This window comes from Ascaphus truei, chromosome 21, assembly GCF_040206685.1.
Source record: "Ascaphus truei isolate aAscTru1 chromosome 21, aAscTru1.hap1, whole genome shotgun sequence".
NCBI lineage: Eukaryota > Metazoa > Chordata > Amphibia > Anura > Ascaphidae > Ascaphus > Ascaphus truei.
Genome location: NC_134503.1, coordinates 10,879,123 through 10,901,873, shown reverse-complemented (window position 1 = coordinate 10,901,873; position 22,751 = coordinate 10,879,123). Strand labels below are relative to the sequence as shown.

General features: G+C 43.2%; 1 protein-coding gene across 2 annotated transcripts in view; it reads left to right on the top strand.

Annotated features, from left to right (window-relative positions):
• The window catches only part of C5 (complement C5), an 81,465-nt gene extending 61,251 nt beyond the window's left edge, over nucleotides 1–20,214 (top strand). The window contains exons 35-42 of one of the 2 annotated variants that reach the window (XM_075578957.1): nucleotides 836–910; nucleotides 994–1,099; nucleotides 2,023–2,109; nucleotides 3,067–3,156; nucleotides 4,808–4,891; nucleotides 5,701–5,839; nucleotides 6,066–6,221; nucleotides 19,505–20,214. In XM_075578957.1, the coding sequence (XP_075435072.1) occupies nucleotides 836–910; nucleotides 994–1,099; nucleotides 2,023–2,109; nucleotides 3,067–3,156; nucleotides 4,808–4,891; nucleotides 5,701–5,839; nucleotides 6,066–6,201 (717 nt within the window). In that variant the 3' untranslated portion in view covers nucleotides 6,202–6,221; nucleotides 19,505–20,214. Of the gene's footprint in view, nucleotides 1–835; nucleotides 911–993; nucleotides 1,100–2,022; nucleotides 2,110–3,066; nucleotides 3,157–4,807; nucleotides 4,892–5,700; nucleotides 5,840–6,065; nucleotides 6,324–19,504 lie in introns of those variants that run through there. The other variant, XM_075578956.1, reaches the window with a different exon arrangement.
• Nucleotides 20,215–22,751: the final 2,537 nt, after the last annotated feature.

Here is a 22,751-nt window from a genome sequence, read left to right as displayed (position 1 = left end):
TCAAGAGATAAGGGTTGAATATTCCTGCTTTTAATGAACAATTCTCAAAAATGCAGGCCGCAGAATTCCCATCCTGCACCTGAGCAGTGCTAGGGACGTCCTGAGCAGTGTAAAGTAACAGCAGACCGTTCTGCTCCATGCAGTGGTACAAAAGTCAGTTCTGTGGATTGTCACGTAGTGGCTAAATAGCATCCAATGCTGCTATACTGTGATTCTAATACTTTCTGGACAAGTTGCCCAATTATCGGTGCAGACTTCTCATCTCACCCCTACTGTACACATCTCTCACCTCCTTCCATCAGTCTCCAGAAGCCTGCTTATGGTTTCAAGGTTAACAAAAATAATAATCTGTTCGCTCTTCCTTCTCTTGCCGAACACTTAACTTTTGGAACAATTTACCCGAGTCTCTCCAAACCGCCTCCAGTTTAAGTTCTTTTCAGACTTGGACTGTTTTATACATTAAACATGTTTGTAACTGTAACTTAGAATGTTGTAAGCTTATTATTTTGTACCCAGGACACACTTGAAAACGAGAGGTAACTCTCAATGGCCCAGATGCATCAAGCTGTGATAAGGAAAACTGGAGATGTTATCTCCAAAAATGTACCAACTTATGGAGATAGCACCTCCAGTTTTACTTATCACTGTTTGATGTATCACGACCAATGTATTTTTCCTGGTAAAATATTTTATATATATATAAAAAAATAATAATAATAAGACTAGTACAGTACTAATGCTAATAAGTGTGTTTCAACCTCAGTGACTATCCAAACATAATTTTGGCATCAGTGTGTCTGACATAACCGTTAAAATCCTTGCTATTTATTTGCAGCTCACACAGAGAGTTGACCAACTGGTAACTGATTACAGCATTACAGATGGACGCGTCATTCTGCACTTCGATTGGGTATGACAATCTTTGAGTTAGACGCTATCAATGATCATAACCACGCTCTGCTTCTCATATAAACATCTTTTATTGTGCTCTAGATTTCATCTGATGAATATGTCTGTGCTGCTTTCCACGTGAGGGAAGTATTTCATGTTGGGATGTTAAGCCCTGCAATTTTCAAGGTCTATGAATTTCACGCACCAGGTAAAACAAGGCTATTTAAGACTTGAATGTGGCAACGTAATGGGTAAAAGCATAATTTGCTTTGATTCTGTGCCTGGGAAATGTACAAGTAAAGTGTATGGATACTGAGAATCATCATCACTGTTATTTATAAAATGTTTTCCCAGGAAGTAATACATTGAGAGTTTTCGTTTTCAGGTATGTCCTGGGCACAGAGTTAAGATGACAAATGCATAGTTACAAATACATAGTTGCATTAAGTGAACAGAGATTATACATTATATACAAGACATTGCATGCACAGTTAAAGATTAGATGTTATACGCGTATGTTACAGTTACAGATCAGATTAAGATGTGAGACAGCTTTTAGTTTTGAAAGAACTTAGACTGGTGGTGGATGTGAGAGTCTCAGGTAGATTGTTCCAGGTGTGGGGTGCTCGGTAAGAGGAGGAGGAGCGGCCGGATACTTTGTTGAACCTGGGACCATAAACAATCGTTTGGAGTCAGATCTCAGGTGATAAGTGCTGCGTGTGGTAGTGGTGAGGAGATTGTCCAGATAGGCGGGTAGCATGTCAAGAAAGTTTTTCAAGGCAAGATAGGAGAGATGAACCTTGCGCCTAGATTGAAGTGATGACCAATCTAGTTCTTTGAGCATTTCGCAGTGATGTGTGTTGTAGTTACATTGGAGGACTAAGCGGCATATTGAGTTGAAGAGGGTGTCAAGTTTTCCAAGGTGAGTTTGGGGTGAAAAAATATGGAACGCTCCATGAATTTGCGGGTCAGTGCTTTGCAAACTTATTTTAAATGTAAAGAGCTTTTTAGTATTGTCACTGTTGGGGTTCTATGGGTGATCTCTAGCTCATCAGGTGTTCTGCTAAATTGTATGATGTGATTGCAACCCTGTGTTTTGCTAATGTTCTATCTTTTCTCTCTCTGCATCAGAAAAAGAGTGTACAATCTTCTATAACCCATACGGAGATGAGAAATTGTTAAAACTTTGCAATGGAGATGAATGCAGATGCATGGAAGGTAAACTGAGCAAAGGAGATATTAGTCAATAGATATGGAATTTAAGGAAAATGTGTATGTATGTATGTGTGTATATATATATATATATATATATATATATATATATATATATATATCTAATGTATAGTGTGTATGTGTGTATATATATGTTTATATATATATATATATATATATATATATATATATATATATATATATATATATCTTAGACTAATCTTTCAAATGTGAATATCCTGTGACGTTAGCGATTTTGTTCTTGTAGGAAATCCTCACTCATTAAAATTAGGGGAGAGGAGAGTTATTTGGGCTGTGGGAGACCCAGATTTTAACCCCATTTTGTTTGAATCTGTTAAAAAAAATTTTTTAAAAATTTTAGGGCCTTTTATTCCATTGATTTTAATGTAACATACAGTATATGTATCTGGATCCCTTTAAGAAAATAAGAACCTGCTTATATTTGTATTTATATAGCGATGGCTAATTTATAGAAGATACATTTAGAATAAATGGAATTTAAAATAATCAAATATAAAAGTATGAATTACTTCATGAAGAATTTACAATCTAAATATATATATAATACTGACATTAATCCCTTGAGTGCAATACAAAAAAAAATGTACCTAGAACCATGAAAAAAAATCTTTGGGGGCAAATTACAAGATATAAAGTATCAAAAGAACAATGAGTCCAACAGTAAGCAAAGTTCCAAAGTGAATCGAGGAGTTTTGTTTCTCGACCAATCCCATGAATGGTAGCAGCGCACAAAGTAGGGCTGATTCTTCTTCCCAAAATACCCGAGGAGAACAGCGAGTGTTCTGTGCGTACATCTCGTTTGTGGTACTTTCGATTATCATACCAGTAAATACCTGCTTCTTCACTATGGTATTAACCTATTTGAGTCTAATTGTCCTTCACCTAATACATTTTAATTTCCTTTGCCCCAACAATATGTAGTGGAATGTGCCAAGGTGCAAAGCAAAATGGACATGACCATTACGGCAGATGACAGAAAAGACACCGCGTGCCGGAATGATGTTGTCTATGGTAAGAAACTAATGATGTTTTATAATGTAAAACCAGGTAAATAGATGTATCAGGGCCACATACAAAAATCAATTAATTTTAAAGATGCGCACAATTTTTTTTAATGTAGTTTAGAGCAGTATTTTGTAGGATCTGAACCACCACATAAAGTTGGGTCACCTTCCTGGCTGCAGTGGGAAAGGGTGTAATCTTTATAGTGTTGTAAAATGGTACAGATCAAAGACTATATTTTAGCACCTGTTTCCTCGTTAAGCGGCTGTTTTGGTCCTGGAGCAGTGTAGGTTTAGCATACAGATGTAGCGAAACTTGCTGTCTATGGTGGGGGGGGGGGGGGGGGGGGGAGAATCATGCTTCTCGATCGGACCCCACCAGCCATAATCCTCCAGCACTGGTGGCAGTCCTGGTCCCGCGGATTACCACGTAAACAGTAAGTTTAGATCGTGAAACACTTTAAGGTGCTGATGTAACCATGTGTACGCAGTGCTTTTGAAATCTCACAGGTCTCTATTTCATGTATTTGCGTCCTGCGCTCCCCTTGCTGTGGAAGAATAGCACGAGGAAAAGGCCTGAAGTTCTTTATACACAGTTACATCTCACCGCCAACCTACTGCTGCTGGGATTTCTAAATTGCTGTCTTTTATCCCTTAAACGGCATTCTGGCATAAAGTTCCCGAAATCTGCAGGACTAGGATAGGCATCGAGCAGATGTCCCACCTGTTGTGTTAAAGCCACGCAGATTACTATCAATCTGATCGCTAAAGGCGCAGAATAAAGCATGGGGATTACTTCTGAATGTGTCCATTTAACCCACACACGTTAGTACTTATACCCTGACTGCTCTGCTGCTCTGTCCAGGTTTTCATTTAGCATATCAAGCTGTCAAAGCTTCTTAATGAACAAATGATAGGAAACTATTTACTGTTTGACTGTCAAGTCCTTTAGTTTAGTATATGCAGGGCTTCTTTCAAGGGGCTTTTGTTGTCTGCATATTGATAACGGTTCTGCTGACGCTGGGAACCAAAATATTAATATTGGGTTAGTAATGTATGATTCGACAAATATATATATATATATATTTTTTTTTTTTATTATAAAAAATGGGTTAGACACAAGACTACCCAAAATCTGAAAGATACCAAGGGATATAATAAGGTCTCGGGTTTTACAACAGATAGTTCTCATCTGCTGCCAATTTCAATGTTGTTTTTCCTTAAATAGACTGCTGCTGCCTTTTCTTCAATATTGTCCAATCCTTGGAGTTCCAGGGGACCTAGTTGCAGCCATAGCATAAGTAACAATGTCATTATTGTAGTTCATTCTTCTTTAAAAAGCAGTTTTGGATAAACGTGTATAACAGTGTGCAGTCAAAAAACTCTGTACATCTTTAGTCTCCGTTAAATGTGAGTTTATGCTTTAAATCTTTGACTGGATTATAGTGTTACTGTGCACGCCCAAATCTAAATATTTCCTATTCCACTGCAAATATTACCATGTTTTTTCAAAATCTTTTGCATAGCGGTAAACCCAGCCAATTGCATTCATTAACCACTAGCCACCAGTGCGTCAAACAAACAGCTGGAGATTGATTTGACTGTCAAAACGCAGTAGAATATGCTTAATAATTCAACTGTTAACTATTTTTTCTCAACAGCATTTAAAGTCAAAATCCTTGCGTCCAGGGAAGATGGCAATTTTGTGAAATACACTGCAGTTATCTTAGACATCTTCAAGAAAGGTAGGAAGTAGGAGTCACACATTTTGTTTTGTATGCACATTCACATTTTGGGGAATATTTAAAGAACAGTTAATTTCATGGTTTTCTACTGTCAGAAAAAAATATTGTATTAATTAGATTTGTTTACATTAGAAAAGAGGCGTCCAAGAGGGGATATAACAACTATATGCAAATATATTCAGGGACAATACAAGGAGCTTTCAAAAGAACTATTCAATGAACTACTCCAAGGGCAGTACATCCCTTATGGTTGGAGGAAAGAAGATTTCACCAGCAACAAAGGAAAGGGTTCTTTACAGTAAGGGCAGTTACAATGTGGAATTCATTACCCATGGAGACTGATGGCAGATACAATAGATATATTCAAAAGAAGGTTGGACATCTTTTTAGAAAGGAAAGGTATACAGGGATATACCAAATAAGTAAACATGGGAAGGATGTTGATTGCCAATATTTGGAGTCAGGAAGCAATTTATTTTTCCCTTTATGAGATTTCATTGGATGGTATGTCACTGGGTTTTTTTGTTTGCCTTCCTCTGGATCAATATACTGTAAGTACAAATATGGGATAAAGTATCTGTCATCTAAATTTAGCATAGGTTTAACTTGATGGGTGTATGTCTTTTTTCAACCTCATCTACTATGTATACTAATATAAAGAATGGTGCTATTTACGAGAATGGCATGCTAAATACGATCACAATAACACGTGTGCCTTTTGCTCCAGGACTCATGCGAGCTACTCTTGATTCAGATTTTGTTTAAAATACTTGCTTCACGGACTATATAATTTTTTTTTTCAATCCTAGGTGAAGCATCTGTAAAAGCAAACACAGAAGTAACATTTATGAAAAAGAAGACCTGCCTTGATGTTGAAATAAATGTAAAAGACCAGTATCTGATCATGGGCAAAGAAGGCATTCGGATCAGAATTTTATATCACTTCCAGTAAGACAACTTTCAGAACTCCACATATAATAATGGGCATCATCAATAGACCTATTTGATGGTAGAACCCATCTGCCTTTACTGCTGTGCTGCACTTCTGCACATGTATCTGAAACAATGCTCATTCACAATAAACTTAGGCTTCAGCCTTATAAATTAGCATATATGAAAGATTTTCACTTTTTATTGGACATTAATTCTCTCATGGTTGGTTGTTTTTTTTCAGGTACGAGTATCCTTTGGACTCCAGCACCTGGATTGAGTGGTGGCCTTCCAACGCAGACTGTGGCACTCGTCAATGTAACCAGTTTTTAAGTATCCTGGAGGAATTCTCAGAAAACGTCCTTCTCGTTGGTTGTTAACTGCGCTGTGGATTTTTGGGGTGAATGAGTGACCATTATCTCCGATGATATTGCCATGTTCCTTTCAATAATGTAAAGGTGCAATCCACGATAACCCATATAAAAATACACCTTTGTCTTCCTGTTGCCTTTGAATAAGTCTCACTGGGCATACTTCTGTAATTCTTTCCTCTGTCCGGCGCTCTCTCTCTAGAGGTCTCTGCTTGTATTTTATTAGTCTACTAGCTGAGAGACCCGGCGTTGCCCGGGATGTAATGTTCCTGCTACTCTCTCCTCTCTCCTCACCCCTCTCTCTCTCTCTTTCCCTGTCACCCCCTCCCTCTCTTCCCCCCTCTCCCCTTTCCCCTGTCTCCCCCCTCTCTCTCTCCCCCTCTCTCTCCCCCCCTCTCTCTCTCTCCCCTCTTCCCCTGTCTCCCCCCCTCTCTCTCTCCCCCCCTCTCTCTCTCCCCCCTCTTCCGCTGTTTACCCCCTATCTCTTCTCCTGTCTCCCCCCTCTCTGTTTGTCCCCCGTTCCAATCAATCCAGCTCCCCCCCCCTTTACAGGTCCGGTCCCTCCCCCCCCCATTTACCGGTCCGGTCCCCCGACCCCTTTCCAGCTCCGTTCCCCCCTCCTATACAGCTTCAGTCAGTGTGTGTGTGTGCGTCAGTCAGTGTGTGTGTGCATCAGTCAGTGTGTGTGTGTGTGTGTGTGCGTCAGTCAGTGTGTGTGTGCGTCAGTCAGTGTGTGTGTGTGTGCGTCAGTCAGTGTGTGTGTGTGTGTGTGTGCGTCAGTCAGTCAGTGGGTGTGTGTGTCAGTCAGTGTGTCTGTGTGCGCGTCACTCAGTGTGTGTGTGTGTGTGCGTCAGTCAGTCAGTGGGTGTGTGTGTCAGTCAGTCAGTCAGTGGGTGTGTGTGTCAGTCAGTGTGTGTGTGTGCGCGTCACTCAGTGTGTGTGTGTGTGTGTGTGTGTGCGCGTCAGTCTGTGTGTGTGTGTGTGCGTCAGTCAGTGGGTGTGTGTGCGCGTCAGTCAGCGGGTGTGTGTGTGTGTGCGCGTCAGTCAGTGGGTGTGTGTGTGTGCGCGTCATTCATTGTGTGTGTGTGCGCGCATCAGTCAGTGGATGTGTGTGTGTGCGCATCAGTCAGTGGGTGTGTGTATGTGTGTGCGCGCCAGTCAGTGGGTGTGTGTGTGTGCGCGCCAGTCAGTGGGTGTGTGTGTGTGCGCGCCAGTCAGTGGGTGTGTGTGTGTGCGCCAGTCAGTGGGTGTGTGTGTGTGTGCGTGCGCCAGTCAGTGGGTGTGTGTGTGTGCGTGCGCCAGTCAGTGGGTGTGTGTGCGCGTCAGTCAGTTGGTGTGTGTGTGTGCGCATCAGTCAGTGGGTGTGTGTGTGCGTGCGCCAGTCTGTGTGTGCGCGTCAGTCAGTGTGTGTGTGTGTGTGCGCGCGCGTCAATGTGTGTGTGCCCATCAGTCAGTGTGTGTGTACGCGTCAGTCAGTGTGTGTGTGCGCGTCAATCCGTGTGTGTGTGTGTGTTTGTCAGTCAGTGGGTGTGTGTGTGTGTCAGTCAGTGGGTGTGTGTGTGTGTGCGCGCGCCAGTCTGTGTGTGCGCGTCAGTCAGTTTGTGTGTCAGTCCAGTTTGTGTTTGTTGTTGTGTGCCCCCCCCATCTGCTTTTTCCTCTGCTCCCCCCTCTGCTTTTTCCTCTGCTCCCCCCACTCTGCTTTTTCCTGTGCCCCCCCCCCCCTCTGCTTTTTCCTGTGCCCTCTCTGCTTTTTCCTGTGCCCCCTCTGCTTTTTCCTGTGCCCCCCCTCTGCTTTTTCCTGTGCCCCCCCTCTGCTTTTTCCTGTGCCCCCCTCTGCTTTTTCCTGTGCCCCCCCTCTGCTTTTTCCTGTGCCCCCCTCTACTTTTTCCTGTGCCCCCCTCTGCTTTTTCCTGTGCCCCCCCCTCTGCTTTTTCCTGTGCCCCCCCCTCTGCTTTTTCCTGTGCCCCACCCTCTGCTTTTTCCTGTGCCCCCCCTCTGCTTTTTCCTGTTCGCCCCCCCTCTGATTTTTCCTGTGCCCCCCCTCTGCTTTTTCCTTCTGCTTTTTCCTGTGCCCCCCTTCTGCTTTTTCCTGTGCCCCCCTCTGCTTTTTCCTGTACACCCCTCTGCTTTTTCCTGTACCCCCCCTCTGCTTTTTCCTGTACCCCCCTCTGCTTTTTCCTGTGCCCCACCCCTCTACTTTTTCCTGTGCCCCCCCTCTGCTTTTTCCTGTGCCCCCCCCTCTGCTTTTTCCTCTGCCCCCCCCCCTCTGCTTTTTCCTCTGCCCCCCCCCCTCTGCTTTTTCCTCTGCCCTGTCGCGAAGGGGGGGGGGGGGTGGTTGTTGACACCTGCTCACGCTCCCGGCTTCCTGGCCGCTGGTCCGGGCGGGGGCTCGATACCTGCTGGCGCCACCTCGGCCGTGGGGGGGGGGGGGGGGTTGTGGGGTGGTGATAGCTGCTAGCGCCACCCAGCTTCCCCGGCCCGGCTGCGGAGGGGGGGGTGATGAGGTACCTGGCTGCTGGTGCTCCCGGTGGTAGTACTGTATGTGAGACGGCGGCCACCACGTGTGAGAGGCGGCGGCATCGGTTACTCGGCGGTAGGCGGCGAGAGGTGAGGTGGAGGTGGAGGAGGGGGGCATTTGAGGTGAGGCTGTGGCGCGAGGAGCGGGCACCGCTGGCCCCATGGTTCAGAGGCTGGGTTTGCTGGGGGTGGGGGGGTGTGGGGAGAGGTGAGGCTGGGGCGCCGCTGGCCGCTGGCCGTGGGTAGTGGTGCAGAGGCTGGGGTTTGCTGTGGGGGTGGAGGGGTGGTGAGGTGGTGAGGTGGTGGCGGCACCGAGGAGCGGGCAGCATTGGTAACTGTGTCGGCGGCGGGTGAGTGTGACCAATGAGGCGTGCGGGGCGGGGCTGGTCCACAGACCAATCTGATTGGCCAGAGGGTGAGTGACAGACCAACTGACCAATCAGATTGGCCTTATCAGATTGGCCTTTGGGACAGACATACAACGTTTTGAAAAATATAGATATAGATAGATAGATGGAGTGTGCAAAATAGCTGCTGTTTTCTCTCATAGAAGGTATCATTTTTGCTGTGTCGGAATTAAATGCTTATTACATGACTTAAAAGGCAAAGTTAAAAGAAATAAAGACATTATTGTTAAAAATGTTAACTATGATGTCGTTGATTTCATGTGATTTTCTCAATATCCATTTTAGACAGTTTGCATCTTTACATGAAAATCTCCTGCGTTTTGGTAAATGTCACTTTCCCCCCCCCTTAGTTTCCAGTGGAAGTTACATGCTGTAAATATGTATAAAAGAAAGGCAACTAATTAACCTTCAACAGTTTTTACTTCGCCATTACAACTAACCTAACATTGCACGCTTTTCACATAAACAATAATTACTAGTGCTCCCTGTTACAAACAAAAAACCCTAGTGAAACCTAATCCAATTATATCTCATAAGGTTACTCCCTGGATCAACATGCTTCCTATGTGTACTTATTTAGTATATCGATGTATACAGATGTAGTTTGACTTGCTGTCCCTGGTGCCGCGGACAAACAAGAAGAAGTCTGTGGCGCCCGGGATAGTGTCTGTGGCGCCCGGGATAGTGTCTGTGGCACCCGGGATAGCGTCTGTGGCGCCCGGGATAGTATCTGCGGCGCCGGGGCCAGTGTCTGCCACGATGGTGCTGCAGGGGGTCTATGCTTCTGAATGGAACCCCCCCGCGCAGCGTCAACCCATCGATGCCACGACCGGGCGTGGCAGTGGCACGGAAGACACTAAACTTTGCTACATCTGAACCTTTCCTTTCTAAAGACATGTCTAACCTTTTCTTAAAGATATCTACTGTATCTGCAATCACAGTCTCCATGGGTAGTAAATTCCACATTTTAACTGCCCTTACTCGCGAAAGGTTGTGGTACAGATTTGCTGGTTTGGTCATATTTTTCTGTTTTAGGGGGCCCTGGTTTTTAATACGTTTGTGAACCCCTTAGGATTTTCACATATTTCAAACCTAAAATGTTATTAGATCTTAATCTAAGTCCTAATAATAGATAAAGATAACCTGATGAAAGAAATGACACAAAAACATGAAACTTTTTCAACATTTATTTATCCACAAATGATCCAACATTCAATATCCATGTGTGAAAAAGTATGTGAACCTTTAGATTCTGTACCGGGTGGCGTCCCCTTGAGCAGCAATGACTTCAACTATGCATTTCCTGTAACTGCGGGTCAGTCTCTCACATTGTTTTCATGAATTTTGACCCATTCCTCCTGACAGAACTGCTTCAACTCCGTGATATTTGAGGGCTTCCTTGCATGAACAGCTCGCTTCAGGTCCTGCCACAAAATTTCGATGGGGTTTAGCTCTGGACTTTGACTAGGCCATTCTAAAACATGGAATTTCTTCTTCTGCAGTCATTCTTTTGTAGATCTGCTTGTATGTTTAGCATCATTGTCTTGCTTCAGCTTCAGCTCATGGATGGATGGCCTGACATTCTCCTCTAGAATCTTTTGATACATTGCAGAATTCATGGTTGTGCCAATGATGGCAAGCCACCTAGGTCCTGAGGCAGCAAAGCTGCCCCAAACCATCACAATCCTACCACCATGCTTCACGGTTGGGATTAGGTTCTTCTGTTCGAACGCAGTGGTTGGTTTTCGCCAAACATGTCGTTTCTCATTGAGACCAAAAAGTTCTACCTTTGACTCGTCTGTCCAGAGAACATTGTTCCAGAAGTCTTGTGGATCATCTATGTGCTCTTTGGCAGATTTCACATGGGCAGCAATGTTCTTTTTCATTTTAGGGAGCAGTGGTTTCCTCCTGGCTATCCTTCCATGAACACCATTCTTGTTCAGTCTTTTTCTGATAGTTGAGAGAGGAACACTCACATTAGATAAGGCGAGAGTGGCCTGCAGATCTTTGGATGTTACTCTGGGGTTCTTTGTGACTTCCTGGGTGATTTTCTGGTTTATTCTTGGAGAGATGTTGGTAGGATGATCGCTCCTGGGTAGAGTGACTGTGGTCTTGAACTTTCTCCATTTGTAGACTATCTGTCGACAGTGATTTGGTGGAGCCCCAAATCCTTAGAATTGGGCTTGTAACCCTTTCTAGACCGATGAGCATCAATAACTGCTTTTATGAGGTCCTTAGAAATTTCTTTTGATCGTGGCATGACGTGTTTTCACACCCCTGTATGGTGAGGACCAAACTCACAAAGTTTCTCATCTTTATATATTGGCTGGCCCTCCCAAATTCATGCTTTAAGATCTACCTAATTATTTAAACACCTTATTATCCCCTTTAATTTAGCTGATTAAAACCAGGGTTTCACTTTTGCACATACCCGGACTCTTAATTACTCATTGTTTCTATAATTCATACATCATTTTGTTTCAAAAGACATTGAATTGGTTAATATAAATTCTATTACAGCAGAGACTGCGACTATTCTAACACAAACCAGTGGCAATCGCCAAAAAGACCCAGGTACACGCAGGTACATTCTGAATACATGCCTTAAACTAGCCCCAGCATTTCTGCATTGATTAATGGCCCATCAGATTAATAGCGGGGGTATCAGTATTATGTATTTTTTTTCAATACATATAACTTTATTTCATAGCGTGCTTTTCTCCCAATGGGACGTGTCACAATTACAGTATAGTGCACTGTACGCAGCACATAGGATTGTTACAGACACAGGTCCCTGCCCAGATGAGCTTAGAATCTATGTTGTTGGTGCCTGAGGCACAGGGAGATAAAGTGACCTGCCCAAAGTCACAAGGAGCGGACAATGGGAATTGAGCCAGGTTCCCAGGTTTCAAAAGCTGTGTCACTTCTCCTAGATGTATGTATATGTCTATGCCAGTGGTTTCCAACATTATTTTGGTTGAGGAACCCTATGTAAAATTCTGAGGCACCCCGCCCTCTCTAATAGCGCGTCTGAGATCAGATGCATTGTAAGGAACCCCAACCCTCTTTAATAGCACGTCTGAGATCAGATGCATTGTAAGGAACCCCAACCCTCTCTAATAGCGCGTCTGAGATCAGATGCATTGTAAGGAACCCCAACCCTCTCTAATAGCGCGTCTGAGATCAGATGCATTGTAAGGAACCCCAACCCTCTCTAATAGCGCGTCTGAGATCAGATGCATTGTAAGGAACCCCAACCCTCTCTAATAGCGCGTCTGAGATCAGATGCATTGTAAATTCTTCTGTATTTGGTACAATTTTCAAATGACCAGAAAATTGCAGGGAACCCTTTAGGGATGTTCGCGGAACCCTGGTTGAAAAACACTGGTCTATGCTTAATTTTTATTATCCTATAAATATAATTCAGGAGTGTGGCCCTAGCTATTAAATGCTTATTTGCATGATTTGTAAAACAAGTCGATAAGAAAAAGTTAAAAAAAAAAAAAAAATGCTGATTATTTTAAACAAAGGTTTCATTTTCCACATTTGTTTTCACAAAGCGATGGAAGAAACTGGATGAGACTGGTTCAGCCGCTTCTGTATCAGCCAGCGAGGAAGCTGGAAAGATCTCTTTTTCTAGCTTGTCTGTAATATCCCATACAAGAAAAAAAAAAAAAGGTTATTTTCCTATCCTTGGAGGCCATCCAAGTCTGTGTGTGAATGCTAATATTTCTTAAGTGAAGCCAGGGTGTGCTCCCTTGAGGATGCTGGATGATGCTGATGTGGAAAATGTGCGTCAGTAGCAAAACCACCCAAAAATAAATCCAATAAATTATTTTCTGTTAAATTAGTTGGCTGTTTAGGGATGAAAAGATTCCTAAAGACAAAACGGTTGATGTCTGGCTTGAAATAGGTTTATCATGTTCCTTTTTGAGGTCAGTCCAAGGGCATTTCCAGCTATACTGGATGGTAAATAATAGGGTTATTGTTGCCTTTGGGTCTCTTTGAACTTGGAAATAACCATGGCGTTGTTAACAAATAACCATCCAGGAAGTACAGCCAAGAGCTACTTTACTTACTACTTCCATTGACTTATAGCTCCCTGAACTGCAATATCGTAGATTAATAAATAACCCTAATAAGTCCTTGCCCTGAAGAACTTCCAATCTAATTTAGGTGCCTGAGGCACCGGGAGATAAAGTGCTTTGTTCAAGGTTACAAAGGACTCTGATCTGACCTTCACCAGTGCACTATTCCAATATACCAACAAAGTGACATTGTTGCTAATGCCCCAAAACAACTCTATTTCAATAAGTCTGTTTCCAGATATATATTTTATATTTGTTTTTATGGGTTAACAAGAGACAGGGGGTGCCCAATGCTGCATCCAATTGACTGCATCCAATTGACTTTGTGGTGGGTGTGGGAGTTTGAGCTTGCTGGGTATCTGTGTTAACCTATGTCTCTTTGGAGGCTGTGGCACCTCCCCCCAGAGCTCACTCCTCCTCCTTCACCCTTTTAACTTGGAAGGTCATTTCACTTGCTGCAGGAACAAGACCCATTATGGTTTCCCGTCTCACAGAGGTAAAAGGAAGTGTTCACAGTGTAGTGTAGGACCTGCATTATTTTGGTTATACCTTGACGTTGGTATGCAGGCTTATGACGCCTTTGGCCAAAGGGTTAACTAAATAACCAATTATTATTATTGAAGTATTTTACTTTATATGTTTTGTCAATTGGATGCAGCATTGGGCACCCCCTGTCTCTTGTTATATACAATTGCCACGCTCAGTAGCTCTCTGGTTGACATAAATATATATTCACTTTGTGGTGGGTGTGGGAGTTTGAGCTTGCTGGGTATCTGTGTTAACCTATGTCTCTTTGGAGGCTGTGGCACCTCCCCCCAGAGCTCACTCCTCCTCCTTCACCCTTTTAACTTGGAAGGTCATTTCACTTGCTGCAGGAACAAGACCCATTATGGTTTCCCCTCTCACAGAGGTAAAAGGAAGTGTTCACAGTGTAGTGTAGGACCTGCATTATTTTGGTTATACCTTGACGTTGGTATGCAGGCTTATGACGCCTTTGGCCAAAGGGTTAACTAAATAACCAATTATTATTATTGAAGTATTTTACTTTATATGTTTTGTCAATTGGATGCAGCATTGGGCACCCCCTGTCTCTTGTTATATACAATTGCCACGCTCAGTAGCTCTCTGGTTGACATAAATATATATTCACTTTGTGGTGGGTGTGGGAGTTTGAGCTTGCTGGGTATCTGTGTTAACCTATGTCTCTTTGGAGGCTGTGGCACCTCCCCCCAGAGCTCACTCCTCCTCCTTCACCCTTTTAACTTGGAAGGTCATTTCACTTGCTGCAGGAACAAGACCCATTATGGTTTCCCCTCTCACAGAGGTAAAAGGAAGTGTTCACAGTGTAGTGTAGGACCTGCATTATTTTGGTTATACCTTGACGTTGGTATGCAGGCTTATGACGCCTTTGGCCAAAGGGTTAACTAAATAACCAATTATTATTATTGAAGTATTTTACTTTATATGTTTTGTCAATTGGATGCAGCATTGGGCACCCCCTGTCTCTTGTTATATACAATTGCCACGCTCAGTAGCTCTCTGGTTGACATAAATATATATTCACTTTGTGTTGGGTGTGGGAGTTTGAGCTTGCTGGGTATCTGTGTTAACCTATGTTTTTATGGGTTAAGAAAGGTTACTTTAATTGTTCTTTTATGGCATAAAGTACCTATGCATACGAATCCAGGAAGAGAGGATTGATTGACAGATACACTTGATCTCTTATCAGTTACGGGGCACTGTATGAATTGTATAATAATATTTTTCTAGCATAAAACAACTTTCATTAATATTTATTCAATGTAAAGGGGGTTAAGGCTGCACTCCACAAATAAGATAAAACATACAGTTTTCCAGGTGCTGCTGGTTCAAGGAAGTACCTGCCAGGCAATATCCAAAGTACACTCAGGAAAAAAGGGGATCCAGCGCTACACGGATTTCTAAATAAAGTAAATTTATTGTGCCACACAAATTAACTTTATTTAGAAATCCGTGCAGCGCTGGATCCCCTTTTTTTCCATTAATATTTATTCAGCATCTAATTGAAATGGTAACTTTTGCATTAAGGTATGCTTTTTTTTTTTTAAATATGGATTTCTGCAGGCGTTCTTATCCTCATTAGTCTGTTTACATCTGTATTGAATGATATGCTTGTATTAAAACACATGTACTTGAACACACACTTCCTTTCACGTTTGCACTTTCCCATCCAAGAAAGTGTCGCAGCCATTTCAGTAAGACGAACGCATTTCCTGTTATCGTTCTGCATTTAGTGATTGATGAAGCTTCACACTCGCAGCATGACTTGCTTTCATTGATTAATTAAGGCTAAAATATAACATCAAGTGGGTTATTCGTGTAAGTGCAATAGTGCCATCTGGGCACTATTGCAGGGGACCGTCCATTCAAAACAAGCTGGATACAACTGGTTTATGGTATCTCTTCCTGCTTACATGTGACATCTCCATTGTAAGAGGTCATGGTCTACCTCAGGGGTGAGCAAACTTTTTATGCCGAGCCCCCCTTTTAATCCATAAAATTTCTCGGGCCCCCCCTGCCTTATGTAATCAAAATCACATGACGTCAGTGCACGTGAGCTGGTTCAGCCATTGAGGGCGAACCAGCTTTGTAACGCCCCCGCCACGCGTCTACAAAAAAAGTATTTATAGCTGAAACTACATAACTTAAAAATAAATATTATAATATTTGTCTAATAGCGTTCCCATTTCTGCTGTATTATTAATCTCTCTCTTCCCGCCACATTAGAACCTCTCAGGACCTCTCTCCCCTCTTCCAGTCTCTCCCTCTCCCTGTATTTCTCACTCCCCCTCCAGTCCCTTTCTATTCCTCCCCTCAGTGTCTCCCCCTCCATCCCCCCAACTCTCTTTCCCTCCAGCCAGTGTGTCTCTTTCTCCCTCCACCCATTGTCTCTCACTCTCTCCCCTCTTCCAGTCTCACACTCCTCTTCCAATCTCTCCAACTCCCTGTATTTCTCACTCCCCCTCCAGTCCCTCTATCCCTCCCCTCAGTGTCTCCCCCACTCTCTTTCCCTCCCCGTGTGTCTCTCTCTCTTTCTCCCTCCCCCTAGTGTCTCCCTCCCTCCATTGTCTCTCACTCTCATTCCAGCCATTGCCTCTCCCTCCCTCCAGTGTCTCTCTTGCACTCTCCAACCAGCTATTGTTTCTCCCTCCACCCGGTGTCTCTCTCACACTCTCCCTCCAGCCATTGTGTGTCTCTCTCCCTCCTGCCAGTGTCTCTCTCATCCCCATCCCCATGTAGCTCTTTCACCCCCCCTCCCCATGTCACACTCACTCTCACCCTCCTCCCCATCTCACCCCCCTCATGCCACTAACACCCTCCCCATGCCACAGTCTCACACTCACTCCCCCATGTCCCAGTCTCACTCTCCCACCCCCCCATGTCCCAGTCTCACTCTCCCACCCCCCCCCATGTCCCAGTCTCACTCTCCCACCCCCCCCATGTCCCAGTCTCACTCCCCCCCATGTCCCAGTCTCACTCCCCCCCATGTCCCAGTCTCACTCCCCCCCATGTCCCAGTCTCACTCCCCCCCATGTCCCAGTCTCACTCCCCCCATGTCCCAGTCTCATTCCCCCCCCATGTGCCAGTCTCACTCCCCCCCCATGTGCCAGTCTCACTCCCCCCCCATGTGCCAGTCTCACTCCCCCCCCATGTGCCAGTCTCACTCCCCCCCCATGTGCCAGTCTCACTCCCCCCCCATGTGCCAGTCTCACTCCCCCCCATGTGCCAGTCTCACTCCCCCCCCATGTGCCAGTCTCACTCCCCCCCCATGTGCCAGTCTCACTCACCCCCCATGTGCCAGTCTCACTCACCCCTTCTCCCCATGTCACACACGCTGCTGATACAGGAAGCAAGGAAATGCTGCTGTGTACTGTAGCACAGCGGAGCACAGCGCCACCTAATGGCCAAAAGAAAAATTGCAGCTGCAGACGGCTTTTTTTCCTCTGCTACTGGCAATATCGCCGCTGCTTCCTGCGCCCCCCCTAAACAATCTTGCGCCCCCCTAGGGGGGCGCGACCCCCAGTTTGCGCACCGCTGGTCTACCTCAGTGATTCACAACCTTTTTTTGGTTAAGCAACCCTCGTGAAATTCTGGGGAACCCCCGACCCTCTCTAGTAGCGCGTCTGAGATCAGATGCTGTCACGTAGGGAACACCTGTGAGCACGTGACCTGCATGTGGAACAAGGGTTAATACACAGCTCGGAAGCTATTCCATTTTTCAACTTTGCAAAAGTCCCTCAAATGAACAATATCTCCCCTCAATCTGTCTCCATATACAATCTGTCACTAAAGCAGCACAAGTGAGCATGTGACTTAGATATGCAACTAGGGTTAATACACACGGCTACTGTAGCCAACTCACCTGTCTCCTCCACAAAGGTACCTCCAATGAGTTAATAGTAACCTCTTACTCAATTGCAATCATATCTACACGCTTCCACCACCAAAGAGATGCAAAAATATGTAATTAATAAATATATATAAAAATACAGTACTTAGATTACAGAAAAGGGATTACAAGGACATACAATTACAATAAATGCAGAACAGTTTCTCAAAATAAAAGGATGAAACATAAAACCCTATACATTACCATATGTCATAGGTTTTCTCCCAGATAGGTCACTGGCACAGAAGTGAGACTCCCGTGTTTGGTCCAAACACACCTCTGTTGAAATCTGATTTTCATAATCTGTGCTAACACTTCTATCCTATTTTTTTCTCCATTCAAACAACATAAACCCACCCCCATCGTGAAGCAACTGTGAGATTGCCACTTTTATGACAGAGTAAGAAAAAACCTTTACAAACCAGCGTTTAAACTTTGCCTCAGTATATACGCACTCATAACTTTCCTTAACTAATACTTAGACATGTGAGTCACATTAGTACATTCAGAAGCTCATGGCAGATGCAACGAGACTAAGCATGACCATCTTACCCCTAAACCTGAGCGACAAATGGATCTCTGTCCCTTAGTATCTGCCAGACCTCCCATATCTGGTCTGATTGTGGTCGACTCCCTGTCACAAATGCAAATATCAATATTGTATACATCAGCATCGCTGTCAAATCCATGATACCATATTTCACATCTGTGGGATGGTATAGGATAGCCACACGTTTCCAGGGATGCTTTGGAAACCTCATAAACCCTATCCTGTCTGTTTGTGTCAGGAAAGAGACATTTCTCTTCCAGCTCTGGCAAAACATATGTTCTCATCTCTAGATCCTATCAGTTTTTAACACTACACCTGGCCAAGGGGTTAACCGGCCATAAACCATTCCTTTGTACTTTTAAAATCCAATTTCAATTAAGTTCCATTTGAAATTCAGCACAGATCCATGACAAGTCTGGACCTGTCATTAACCCAATATTTTGTATTTTTAATACAAATTGTTGCACCATTAACCCCCCCTGTGGCACCAGATGGATTAAAATACATAATATCTCATGATATCATGACAGATGCATTGTAAATTCTTCTGTATTTGGTACCATTTTTAAATGAACTGAAAATTGCAGGGAACCCTTTAGGGATGACCGGGGAACCCAAGGATTTTTAGGGATGACTGGGGAACCCAAGGATTCCTAGGGTCCCTGGTTGAAAAACACTGGTCCACCTGTTCTATATGTGCACAGGGACCCAGAACATGCCTTTTTACTAAATATCATCTGTTTGGACTACACATTGCATGCAACAAACCCTGGCAGGCATTTCTTTTATACTGTAATAGGAAACCATTTTTTCCTCAATAACCTTTTATTTTTTTTATTGTTCTCCAATTACAAATATTTGATTGAATCAGTTTCCCTGTTCTTTAAAACCAACTTCCCAAATTCTGAATTAACTCAGGGCAAGAACTCAATTGAGAACAAGGACAGACAAAAAAAAGCATGTACTGTTATCCGTGGTGACTTGTGACACGGTGCTCATTTGCATGCTATTTCCCAGAATCCCTGGCTGCAGTGGAAGCATTATTTGCTAAGAGATAATGGTGAAAGGCAGATTTGTGGACCTGTCTGAGACATGCAAATGCACCACAAGAGGTATTTTTAATTACTGGAGGGTTTTTGTCACTTTTTTTTTACCCACCTATTTTAATGTCAGGTAACTTCTATGAAATTGTTTCACTTTCTAAAGAGAAAATCTATCTCCCCACCCAAACCCAAAATGAATTGTCATTAAAGATGTGGGAAATTTTCCAAAATGTATTTTGCTAACCTTTTCACATTTTTTTTTTATTCTTGACCAAAAGTCGATTTCTGGCGAGCCAGTTTGCCGAACTTCCCGGGGCTAAACGTTTCTCAGAAATATCTCCACTACTCAGAGGGTTCACCAAACAATTTCTCCTCTGCCGGATTTTGACCGGACTGTGACTTGGCTCTGACGCATTCGCAGGAGGAAGAATTCCGTGTGGTTCACGCGCGTGGGCGCGAGCTATATACATCTGCAGTTCTCATAGTGGTGCTTTTTGAAAGCAGTTGGATAATATATATTTTTTTTAATCTTTTTTTTATTAGAGAACTTACAATCTTGTACATTTTATACTTTACAATTTTCTATGGTGGAGCATGCTTATTAACAATACAATTTATTTTGCTTCTGAGTTTCCACATTTTGTAAGTTTCCCTTTTTGTTTTTGTTTTTTTGTTTTTTTATATTTTATTATTAACACAACAGCAATTCTTGTAAAACAAACCAACTGTATATTGTCAACTAAAATTACCACACAAACATAAATACTGTGCCCCTGTTAAATCACTCAAGTTTACACAGCAACATCTGCTCTCATGACACTGTCAGCTTGTGCTATGAAGCTGTCAATGGTCTTGTCTGGTCTCTCTTCATCTCTTAGAACCCTGTTTAGACCGTGTGATGTTTATATTGTAATTGGGGTGTATCTGGCCAGCGTGCGTGCTGCCAACCACACTGTGTATTGAAAATGTTCCTGTATTTTTAGCTTTATCTCGTCTGATTGTGTGGCAATAAAGCTCTCCCAAGGTCGAAATAATTTCTCTACCTTCTAGTTGGATAATATTGAAAAAACAAAAAAATATATCACTTGTGAGCACATTCACGTCTCAGAAAGGTCTGCAACCCTGCCTTTCCCCCTTATCGCCTAACATACAATGCTTCCACTGCAGCGAGAGATGCTAGGTAATAACATGCAAATGAGCACACTGTCACCCTTTGCTTCAAATTCTTTTTGACATGGACCCCTATAAGTTTATGCCTGCGCATTTCACAGCTTTTCAGCACACCCTGGCAAAAAGTGCATAGCCAGTGAACCTATTCAAAGACAGTTGTTTTGACCTCTTGGGTCATACTGAGCAAAGCCACATTGAGCTCAAGAGATTTGAAAAGAGGACTGCAGTAAATGATAGGTTCCATAATTGTGGTGTTTGCTTCTTTTTTTGATTATACAGTTTATTTTTACCATAACCCTTGGTCTACTACAATGTTAGTGTTAGAAAGTTTGAATACTTGCAGTCTTGTTACTGCCTTGCCTACGGTAAAGGAAAGTCTTTTTTAATGATATTCTGTGAACACTGCGTTCTTGCAAATATATCTGCAATGGTTGACGAGCCCGATGGGCTCTGAATGTGTGTTTCAAAAGTGTAAATATTCAGCTGCTAAAGGATTCAGGATAGTGCCAAAATAATTTATTGGACATATACAACATTGATTTATAAAGTTTTTTCTTTTGTCAACTTTTAGCCTTTAAATCTCGTGTTCATGGAAAAAAAATATCAAATGAAATGTGAGGCACTTTACAATGCCACGCTATCTAAATGCATTTTTCAGCTTAACTATTAGGTCTGTCATGCTCATTATGTGTAGCCACGGGTTCTCGACTCCAGTCCTCCAGTCCCACCAATAGGTCAGGTTCAGCACAGGTGGCTCAATCAGTCAAAGATTGAGCCACTGATTGAGCCACCTGTGCTGGAGCAGGGACCAATTGAGCCACCTGTACTGAAGCTGGGACCGATTGAGCCACCTGTACTGAAGCTGGGACCGATTGAGCCACCTGTACTGAAGCTGGGACCGATTGAGCCACCTGTACTGAAGCTGGGACCGATTGAGCCACCTGTACTGAAGCTGGGAACGATTGAGCCACCTGTACTGAAGCTGGGACCGATTGAGCGACCAGAACGGAAGCTGGGACCGATTGAGCCACCTGTGCAGAAGGTGCAATATCCTTAAAACCTGACCTGTTGGGATGTCTTGGGGACTGGAGTTGGAGAACCCCTGCCCTAAGCAAAAAAAAAAAAAGAGTTATTTCTTAAGGTAGTGTTTTCTGCTGGCATATGGCGGATGTCCAAGGGAGTGGAAGGGATTACGTATGGACAATGAGATGCGTCCCTTTTCATTTTTGCAGGGCTTCATAATACATTGTGGTCTTTGATATAAAAGTAGAGGCATTTTAGACAGACGTCTGTTGCACTCATAACATGCCAAAATAGCGATTGTCTTAAAGCAAGCAGAATAAAAGTGGGGTGTTCATATTAAACAGAGAGAGTTAGTAAGTCAGTCATACACAATACCAATACTACTTTAGATTGCTGCATAATCATCTTTTTTTTAAAGTATTATTGCAAGCATTTGGAGCTGCTTTAGCATGTGTCGCACTCTTCCACATTGCTGTCGCTATACGCTCAAAAATACTAAAGAAGCTGTTCCCTGGCGTCTTGCAAAAAGGAACTGATGCTAAGAATAAAAAAATGTAGCATAATTCAGAAATAATGTAATTAATAGGTTTTGTCATTTTACAATAATTTGTTAAGTATAACATGAGTCATATACATTAACATGCCGAATACGGGTCTTATTTAATATCCAATTGGCCCTTTTTTCGGCTGAAATTCCCCATTGTCGATTCAGCGGATATACTGTGGAATGGGCCCCTAATGGCTTAACTGCTTTGCTAGTGAGGGGTCTTGCATTTCCACCATATAACGAGGCATTCCCTCTTACACATGTTAACAATCACATGTATACCATATTCCCTTGTAACCAGTTGATCTTATTCTTGTTACAATTTAATGCCCGTAATTTATATTTTCCATGATTACAAAAATATTCACAAAGCCACAACTCCGGCCACATTCATACTGTATCTTCTCAAGAAGCTGCCCAGACATTACCCTTTCTCTCCACTGACAGTGCTGTGTTGACTGTTATGTATAGAAGCAGCCAAAAGCCGGGCCAGTGATACTAACATCCTGGTGTGCTGTTTCCAGCAAATAAAAATATCCCTTGTGAGCACATTCACACATCTCAGGCAGCTCTGCAACCCGGCTTTTCCCCATTATCGCTTAGCGTACAATGGTTCCACTGCAGCCAGGGATTCTGGGAAATGACGTGCAAATGAGCACACTGTCAGCTTTTGCTTCTAATCCATTTTAACATAGGATCCCTATAAGATTGCGCCTGCTGTATTACTGTACACCATTCTAAGGCTACACTTATAGTGCCGGCGACGGTTGCTGGAAAAATCAAAT